Genomic DNA, 10,384 nt, shown 5'->3' with positions numbered 1-10,384 from the left:
TCCTCCTCCTCCTCCTCCTCCTCCTCCTCCTCCTCCTCTGAACTCTTAAAGCATAGCCTGGAAGTAGTATCACTTCCAGATTTCTCTGCTGTTTCCTCTTCCTTTCCACCACTTCATCAGTGTCTAAATGAGCCTGGAGCCATCCAACCACAGGACAGGGTGTGTGTGTGAAAGAAATGCACCTCAGACTGCCAGTCAGGCAGCCTACCATCTGGGGAGCCAGTGCTGAGATTAGGGGCACCCCTAATAACCCCATTCTCTGGAGCCCTAGCCAATAACTTAGGGCTGCCTAGTGGATGGGCCACCCTGCACAAAACTCATGACCGGTAAGGATTGCTGCAAACTCAGTTCTCACTTTTGAAAGAACCTCATGGCCAGTGTTCCCTCTAAGCTGAGTTAGTGTGAGCTAGCTCACAGTTTTTTTAAGCCTCCGGCTCACACTTTTTCGTCTTAGCTCAGGAAGGAGGGCTCCAGAGCGAACTAATTTATGCAGCAGCCCAATCACTCACTCACAACTCTCTTTGCCCCGATGGTACGAGTCAGTTTCCCACTCGAAGCCACGCGGCCGCATTTTGACCCGCGTCTTCGCCCGATTTTCCCCGCGGTTTTGTAATCCTGTTTACAAACCATGGGCAAAATCGGGCAAAGCTGTGGGTTAAAATGTGGCTGTGCGGCTTCAAGTGGGAAATTGACACGTACCATCGGGGCAAAGAGAGGAGCGAGCGCAGCGCAGCGGCTGTGGGAAATTGGTCAGAGACTTGGTTAGCACTAAAATTGGATTTTAATGAGATACAGATAGTTCTTAGTTATTGAATAAGTGGACTTGGCATTCTCTTCATTTGTCAGTTGCCAGTAAGCAGCTGGCAACCCTATGTTCAATTCAGGTCAGGGATTCCTTGGATATGCAGGAAAATGACTTTGTAAATTGACCAAAAGAAAAAGAAACAACCCTCTCTGCCCACACTCCAGTAGCCTAATGAGAACACATTCAGGAGGCACATAGTACAGAGAGAACTTGAGTGTCAGTTATGCTAGGGGGAAAATATAGGGGGAACAGGAAAACCAGTCAGTCCAACCCCCAGAGAGCTCACAGAATCCTCACTGGAGAGACTCCTATGCCTGTGGGTGTGAGTGAATTTCTAAATAATGTATCTTCCCCATAACATTTCCTTGTAGGACTGCGGCTTCTTCCCCCTCATACCGAACTTTTTGGTTAAGTGATTCTAAGTGGGGCAATGAAACCAGATCACAGACCAAACATGAGGTTCTGCATACACAAGCGATTGCGCTGATAGGCAGAAAAATATAAAGAAAAGAAGATACTACCAGGATAAACAGCCTGAGGAGGATGGAACGCGCTCGTTGCCTCTGGAGGAATCGAACGTTGATGTCAGTAGAGACTTGGTGAAATGATGGGGCGAGGCAAACAGAGGCGGACGGAAATTGGCCTGATCAAGCCATAAGAAGTTACAATATTCTGAGAGCCAGTATGATGTAGTAGTTAAGAGTGGTGGACTCTAATCTGGAGAACTGGCTTTGATTCCCCACTCCTCCACATGAAGCCAGCTGGGTGACCTTGGGTCAGTCACAAGTTCTCTCAGAGTTCTCTCAGCCCCACCCACCTCACAGGGTGTCTTTTGTGGGGAGAGGAAGGGAAGGAGATTGTAAGCCGCTCTGAGATTCCAAGTGAAGGGCAGGATATAAATCCAATCTCCTCCTCCTCCTCCTCCTCTTCCTCTTCTTCTTCCTCTTCCTCCTTTTCCTCCTCCTCTTCAGTTCAGTAAGGGGAAAATCTCCCTATTATTCATCCTCTTCCTAAGCAGTGAGTGGGCAACTGACAACCCTATGTAACCACTAGGTGACTGTAAGGTGGGGTTAGGTGACCCTAGGCATGTATGGTGTATAGTGGCATGCCAGGAGTATTTTGCACAGCATGGAAGTGCCATCCTAAATTCAAGGATTTTCCGCCAGGCGTTTGAGTAGGAGCCGCCACTATCGTACCATCATTATCTGGCCCTGGAAGAAAGAACGACAGCGCTAAGTGGAACAAACGGCACTGAGGGGCAGTGTTCCCTCTAAGCTGAGTTAGTGTGAGCTAGCTCACAGTTTTTTAGCCTCCAGCTCACACAGTTTTGTCTCAGCTCAGGAAGGAGGGCTCCAGAGCAAACTAATTGATGCAGTAGCCAAATCGCTTGCTCACAACTTTAATGCCAGCAGCTCACAAAGTAGAATTTTTGCTCATAAGACTCCACAGCTTAGAGGGAACATTGCTGAGGGGGTATAGCAGCATTAATACGTCATCTTTGTGGAAGATCAATTCGGAACATCCAGAGCACTTAATAATGTTGTAATATTGTAGAAATGATTTCAGATGGTTTTAATTGTGTTTTATGTGCGGGCTTATGCCTGATTGTGAGCCGCCCTGAGCCCGCGTTGCGGGGAGGGAGGGCTACAAATTGAATTTATAAATAAATAAATAAATAAAAGGATGCTGTTAGGCCATGCTGGAGCCCAGATACAGGACGCTGGGGACCTGCAGTGCTGGAATTGCAGCTCACCTCCAGACTACAGAGATCAGTTCCCCTGGAGAAAGTGGATGCTTTGGAGGGTGGACTCTGTGGCCATGGTACCCCACTGAGGTCCCTGTCTACCCCGGGCTCCGTCCCCAAATCTCCAGGTGTTTCCCAACCTAGATCTTGTAACCCTAACCCCCCATCTCCTGCTGGTGGCCAGGGGGGGATGTGGTACTCCCGACAATAAGATGATGCTCTTTTCATTTGTATTATCGATGAACGGGTTTATCTGCTCTGGAACAAGTCGGGGCCATGACTGAATATGATTTGAATGTTTCTTTTGCAATTTCATCATTGACTGGTCTCTTCCTGAGGGGAAAAAGTTCAAATATGTTGTGAAATTTTCCAGTGGGCTTGTCAGCCATTTTTTTTAGTGCTCTTTGGCTAGACCCCCCCCCTCCCCCCCTGCATAAGTGCACACAACAGTTGGGCTAATGAAATATATCAAAACACCAAAGGCCATCCTGTTTTGTACCTTTTAAACCTCCAGGTTCAAGACGGGAGCGCTGCGGGTACCGTATCATACGCCGCCATCGTAACTCGGAAGATCCGGTGCACTGCTTAAGCAAAGTGAAAAAGAATCCTGAAAACACTACCCAAATCAAAGAGATCCTCATTAACGCGCTGAGCCCGGAACAGTTCGTTTCGATATTACTCGAAGCCGAGCCCCCGAACGTATTGGTGAGCCGTCCCAGCAAGCCATTTACGGAAGCGTCCATGATGATGTCTTTAACGAAACTTGCGGACAAAGAACTGGTCCATATGATCGGCTGGGCCAAAAAAATTCCCGGTAAGGATTCTGATGTAACATTTAACCCTTAAGTATCAACTGGAGCAAAGGGCATAACTGGATTTGTTATACGACTTGGGCAGGGTAGTAGGTCAGTAGAGAGCCAGTTTGGTGTCGTGGTTAAGTGCGTGGATGCTAATCTGGGAGAACCGGGTTTGATCCCCCCCCACTCCTCCACTTGCACCTGCTGGATGGCCTGGGGCAAGCCATGGTTCTGATAAGAGCTGTTCTGGAAAGAGCTCTCTGAGCCCCACCTACCTCACACGGTGCCTGTTCTGGGGAGGGGAAGGGAAAGTGGCTGTAAGCCGCTTTAAGACTCCTTAGGGTAGAGAAAAGCGGGGTATACAAACCAGCTCTTCTTCTACTGTAACCACTGCACATCACTACTAAGGGGAAGATCATTGCCTCGTTTGGTGTAGTGGTTGAGTGCGCGGACTCTAATCTGGGAGAACTGGGTTTGATTCCCCACTCCTCCACTTGCAGCTGCTGGGTGACCTTGGGTCAGTCACAAGTTCTTTCAGAGCTGTTCTCTCACAAGCTGTTCTCGAAAGAGCTCTCTCAGCCCCACCTACCTCACAGGGTGCCTGTTGTGGGGAGAGGAAGGGGGGGAGATTGTAAGCCGCTCTGAGACTCCAAGTGAAGGGCAGGGTATAAATCCAATCTCTCCTCCTTCTATAGAACAGTGTCAACAGATATGGATATTCTAGAAACCATCAAGCTCCCCTTAAAGCCAGTAGAGGAAGTTCCTCTTAACTCTTTGGTCCCTTTCAAAATCCAGCGCCATCGGCAACTGCCTAGGTTGGCCTAGTAGTTGAGCCGGCCCTGAGCCCTCTTACCAGTTCTCAGTAGAATCAATGCTTCAGCAATTTAGCCGTTGTGTAAGAGATGTGCAAACCGTCAGGCAATTTCTAATTTTGGTAAGGCATCCAAAACACACAGCACAGCGGGACAAGAAGAACGTCCTCCGGCGAGCAATGCAGAGAACAAAGGGAAAATGTACAAGAAAAACATTCTCTTTTTTTTAAAAAAGCCTTAAGTGAAATTTACAAATCGCCGAGGTCTTGAGCGGGAGCCCTGGTGGTGAGCAATTTTGCTCTGATCATTGGAAAATGCCTCGCATTTGCTCTCAGCTGGGAGAGGAATCAATTTTCGCATTTGAGTTACCGTCTCCGCTGATTTTTGTCACTCAAAGCGGTGGTTGCAGAAATGGGCTTTGTCCGATTGGCCACCCCCCACCCCACGTAGTGAATGCTGATGCACAGGTCTATTAAATTAACGGGTACACGGCAAGAAACCTGTATCTTTTCAGATGTAATCATCCTTTAATACATTATTATTCTCTTCAGTTTCAGGCATCTGTTTTTTCTCTCATCTTACGTTCAATAGATCTTCTGACTAAATTAAGTTAAAAAAAAAAAACTTTGGCAGCCTGTATTTCTATTGCAGAGTACATCTGTGGTATGAACAGTGTGTGAGCATCAGGGGAGGGGGATACATTTATGACCATACCCAAAGCACTTCCCCCCCATTAACATGAATCCTTTCACTCTGAAGTTCTCAGAATCATGCCTTATTAAGAGCTGTAATTGTTAAATCCTGTATTCAGTGGCTTGGATGGGCTCTTTTTGTAGCAGGAACTCCTTTGCATATTAGGTCACACACCCCTAATGTAGCCAATCCTCCAAGAGCTTACAGAGCTCTTCTTACAGGGGCTACTGTAAGCTCTTGAAGGATTGGCTACATTAGGGGGGGGTGTCGCCTAATATGCAAATGAGTACCTGCTACAAAAAGAGCCCTGCCGGGATCAGATAACGTGTGTCCCTATGTGCATTGGGGGAGGGTTCCCAACTTTAGCCTAGGAAATTCCTAGAGATTTCATAGAATCATAGAGTTGGGAGGGACCTCCAGGGTCATCTGGTCCAACTCCCTGCACAATGCGGGAAATCCAGAAATACCTCCCCCCTCCACACCCCCAGTCACTGCTGATTGAGCCACACCATTGTGCGATGCCGAAAGATCATTGACTTGGAAACAATTGTTTGTGTGTTACCTGGTATGCCATCTTAATTTTTGAAAGGCGATTACTATCACTAGCACTTCGATTATTTGATTGTTTATATATTTTTTTAATGCTTTAACTTTTGTATATGGTTTTATGGTACCGGGTACCGGCAAATGTAAGCCTCTCTGAGCCTGTTCGCGGGGAGGGCAGGGTATAAATGAAATAAATAAATAAATAAATAAATAATACACCCAGAAGATAACAAAAAATCTCCAGGTACATTTATTTATTTATTTGTCTCATTTATACCCCGCCCTCCCCGCAAAGCAGGCTCAGGGCAGCTTCCATTTGGGGAGAGATTTCACCTAGAATCCATGGCATATCATGGAGTTGGGCCTCTGAAGCTTCTCCCAGAGAACTGATGTCTGTAGTCTGGAGATCTCGATCAGTTGTCATTCCAGGAGAACTCCAGGCCCCTCCTTGAGGTTGGCAACCACAGTGGGAAAGCAGGGGGTGTTGCGGAGTGCGCTCCTGGCATCCCCCGGTCACCGTGCTCAAACCAATAATCCAATTGCACCCTGCTGGAGTCCCACTGTAGTAAACCACACAAACTCAGTTCTTAGTGGTTAACTATATACAGTGAAGTTTATTTACAGATCACAGATCACACTGGCAAAGTGCTTCGCCAGACAGTTGACATACGAATACGCACACAGTGTACAGATCACACACAGTTATATACATTAAGCAGCCAGTCATATTACTGCTGAGTCACTCAGATTACAGATCAGCACTGCACCAGCCAGAACCGGTTTGGTCTGGTTTCCTGGACTGTCACTTTGACACCTGTCATCTAGATTGGCATGATCTAGTACACATATACATCACACATGCTGAATACTTATTCCAACAGGGGGAAGGCCGGAGTGTGTATTACCATATTCCTCCATGCAGGGGTCGTTTCGTAGAAAAAGAGCTAGGGGAACTCATTAGCATAACTCATTAGCATATGCCACACCCCCTGATACCACCGGAAGTGTGTCATAAGGCCACACCCCCTGGCATCACCGGTAGTGTGTCATAAGGCCACACACCCCGCCCCCAATGGTCCCGGCTGGCAGGAGTGCAAGGAAGCCCCGCGAAGGCCCTCCCTGGCCCCCAGGCAGGCAGGGGTGGGGAGAGGCAGGGAGGAAGCAACTTACCCTCCCTTTTCTCCTGCCTCCTCCTGGCTGAATGAGGACCGGAAGCGGGGCAGCCGGAAGCGGGGGCGGGGCTTCGTCATGTGCCCCACCCCCCGTACCTCACCCGGGGGAACTGCGATCCCCCGTAATCCCCCCCGAAATGACCTCTGCCTCCATGGCCACTAATGGTCCACATGGGGGGCAGCATCTGAATAGAGCCATATCTGATGCAGGTAGACCCTGGGTTGTTCCTTGCTTGGATCCACCTCCTGGTGCTGGATTTGGGCTCCTGTCTCTTGGTTTACTTCCCACAGTCCAACCTTGACACCAGAAAGGTCATAACTCCGGCTCCCCCCCCTTCCTGTCACAGGACTCAGATGCAACATGGAGTCCCAGACTCAGAGGGACCCAGGGCTGTTAAAATTACAGACCACTGTGCTATGGAAACTGTTTGCCTCTTGCAGTAGGAAAGAGCAAGAGTCCAGCAGCACCTTAAACACTAACAAAATCTGTGGGAGGGGATGAGCTTTCGTGAGTCATGGCTCACTTCTTCAGGTACAGCTAGAATGTGAGTCCATCTGTCCTTACATCTTGGAGAGTGGAGTGATTTCAGAGGCCAAATGACATTAGCAGGAAAATGGCAATCGCAAGTGAATGACAATAGCAGGTATGATTGGATTGCAACTGACGATGAAGCTCAAGACAATGCATCCACCTGGACTGAATCGAGACCTAGGTTTCCTGTCTCATTGCTATTGCTTATTTCTCCACGTCTACTACCCCTCTGCATATCACACCTAATTCAATGGATCTGAAGAAGTGTGCATGCACATGAAAGCTTATACCCAGAATTAAACTTCATTGATCTTAAAGGTGCCACTGGACTCAAACTTTGTTCTGTTTCTTCAAACCAGCACGGCTACCCCACCTGAAAAAGAACTGGTATTTTTTGGATTTGGATATCAAGGAGTGCATAAATACTGGTATTCTGGTTTATTTGGGTCCCAAGTACCAGTTTGGTATTCAGGTTTGGTTCCCCCCCAAGAATTCTGAAATTATTTGGGTCCATTATTCCCTAGGCGGAATATTTATAGGTGGCTGGAGTGGCTGTTTTTTGAGAAAATGACTCCAAAATTGCTGTAGAGTTAGTGCTGCCTGTCAATTTCAGAGCTGCTGAGTTTCAAGTGGATTAGACCAAAGGGGTGCAATTCTATGGGTCTCTGAACAAGGTGTCCCCAGCCATCCTTCATTGTTTCCTATGGGGGGAAAATCCATGCCTTCTCCAGAGCACAGAATAGCCAAACACACAAGAGCACAGGCCAAAAACTTCCCAATGCAAAGAGAACCAACAAGCCAACAGAACCAACATCAAACCGGAAAATCCCAGCATGATCACCGGCCAATAGGGCAAGCCCAACTCATCCAATTTCAAACCAGAGAATCCAAAGAACGAAGTTTGAGTCCAGAGGTACCTTTAAGACCAACAAAGTTTAATTCTGGGTATAAGCTTTCATGTGCGTGCACACTTCTTCAGGTACACACACAAAAGTGGGGGGCCTGCGCACGTGTGTACCCCAAACCACGAATTCACAGCTTGGATTGCAGGCGCATGACACCCCTACTTCTCCCCCAAAGAATTTAAAGGATCCTTTTGAATGCTTTTGGGAAGAAGTTGGGGGGGGCCTTTAAAAAGCAGGGGGCCCTTTAAGGGATGGGCTGGCCCTTTAAGGAAGGGGGCAGAGCTCCCAGTAGCCCCACCATGGCTACAGGCCAGTCCGGATCCTGAAAATATATTTTAAAAATACTGATAAGGTATTTTTTGGTATCTCTGTTTGGAACAGATCTATCCAAGCACACATCCCTACTTGTAAGTATGCATCTGGAACTCCATGGAATATTCAGGCACTTGGGAGAAGGCAATTTAGAGCACAAAAACAGCAGTTGGGGGAAAGGATTATGTGTGTGTGTGTCCCACCTTCTGCCACCACTTCTTCGTCTCTGTGAACAATCACTCCCCTCCAAAGCTGCTTCTCTTCAACAAAAAGTAGCATATGGGAAGGGGCTCTTCCTGTCCTGTACGTTTCCCTGCAACATGCAGTTTACCCTTCATCGCTTCTGCTGCATCTTCTTGCCTTGCCTTGCCTTTCTTCCTCTCTCTTATTTTATTTTAAATCCTTATCACACCACCAGACTATCTTAGTCAAGTTTTCAGCTCTTCCCATAAGGCTTTGCTGCCCGTGCCAGCTAGAACAGCAGGTTTCCTCTGACTCACTCTCAGCAAGTTCCACGCTGTTCCCGCGCTCAGGATGCGGCATGTAGGAGGGGGTGCAGGAGATCACATAGGGTGGAGAGCCATCCACGGACCTCCCACAGGGCCCTAGTCTTAATAAGGGATGCTACCTGGGCCCTTTCATTTAATCACCCAATGAGGATTATTTGAGAGGGCACAGCAGTGGGCTACAAGTGCTTAGCTTTGCACCCCAGTGCCGAAGTCAGCAGGGGACCCCCCCCGCCCTCAAATTGCAGCGATCGCTTGCTTGCTTGCATTTCCTTCTACTGCATCTGCCTGTCTCTCTCCCGTGCTTAGGCAAAAATGTCGATGGGGAAATAGAAACGCCCTGCTTGGGCAAAATGGGAGCTTAAACCTTTCCGTGAGTTTGCTGCCTGCAGACTCATTTCATCCAGTTTGCTAACTATATAAATTTGGGTTACCGTTAAACCCCCCCCCCCCAGCTAAGCTCCCAATTTATATTGACTTCCAGATCAGTGGACAATCTAATATTATTTCATGGAGACACACGCATAGACATTGGCCACCCCTTTCATGTTTGATAGGCTCCATCTCAGTCTTCAGGAATTTTGGGTTACCAACATCAGGTTAGGAAATTCCTGGGGATTAAGGAGTGGAGCCCGGGGAGGGTGGGGTTTAAAAAGGGGAGGGACCTCAGCAGAGTCCACCCTCCAAAGCAGTCATTTGCTCCAAGGGAACTGATCTCTGTGGTCTGTAGATAAGTTGTCATAGTGGGCAATGTTCCCTCTAAGCTCCAGAGTCTTGTGAGCAAAAATTCTACTTTGTGAGCTGCTCGCATTAAAGTTGTGAGCGAGCGATCTGGCTACTGCATAAATTAGTCTGCTCTGGAGCCCTCCTTTCTGAGTGAGGACAAAAATGTGTGAGCCAGAGGCTATAAAACTGTGAGCTAGCTCACACTAACTCAGCTTAGAGGGAACACTGATAGTGGGACCTCTCCAGGCCCCACCTGAAGGTTGTGGAAACAACAGAGAGATCACAGGAAGGATGTAGTCAGTAACAAAAACAACCGTGATGTTGCATTATGAAAATATATTTAGGCTTCAGTTCTGCCGTGAATATATTTCTTCATCCCATTATGAAAACATACATACACACATGATGGAAATGCATATAAACTGTTTCACATAGCAGCCTTTTCAGAGTGTGCTGCATTAATGACACTTGTTTACATATCACTAGAAAGAGAGGAAAACAGTAAACAGTAAAATTGCCAATTTGTATTAACACTCATTCTTGCATAAAAGCTCTATGATGCCTACAGTAATGTTAATACTTACACAGTACTAATCCGTGAGTTAACACGTAACATTCTTTGTTGTTGTTCAGTCGCACAGTCGAGTCCGACTCTTCGCGACCCCATGGACTTGCTCCCGCCAGGCCTTCCTGTCTTCTTCCGTCCTCTGAAGTTTGCTCAATTTCATGTTCGTTGCATCTATGACACTGTCTAACCATCTCATCCTTTGCCGTCCCCGTCTTCTTTGACCTTCAATCTTTCCCAGCATCAGGGTCTTCTCCAGTGAATGCTCC

General features: G+C 47.6%; 1 protein-coding gene across 1 annotated transcript in view; it reads left to right on the top strand.

The window, feature by feature from the left end:
* Positions 1-10,384, top strand: part of ESR2 (estrogen receptor 2 (ER beta)) — a 75,643-nt gene that overhangs the window by 43,889 nt on the left and 21,370 nt on the right. Inside the window, exon 5 of the mRNA XM_015419860.1 lies at positions 3,064-3,363. Within this exon, the coding sequence (XP_015275346.1) occupies positions 3,064-3,363 (300 nt within the window). The remainder of the gene's footprint in view (positions 1-3,063; positions 3,364-10,384) is intronic.

The sequence above is a fragment of the Gekko japonicus genome, unplaced genomic scaffold (assembly GCF_001447785.1).
Source record: "Gekko japonicus isolate JY-2015 unplaced genomic scaffold, Gekko_japonicus_V1.1 scaffold2958, whole genome shotgun sequence".
NCBI lineage: Eukaryota > Metazoa > Chordata > Lepidosauria > Squamata > Gekkonidae > Gekko > Gekko japonicus.
The sequence above is the reverse complement of the archived record's forward strand: the minus strand, read 5'-3'. Positions and strand labels throughout refer to the sequence as shown.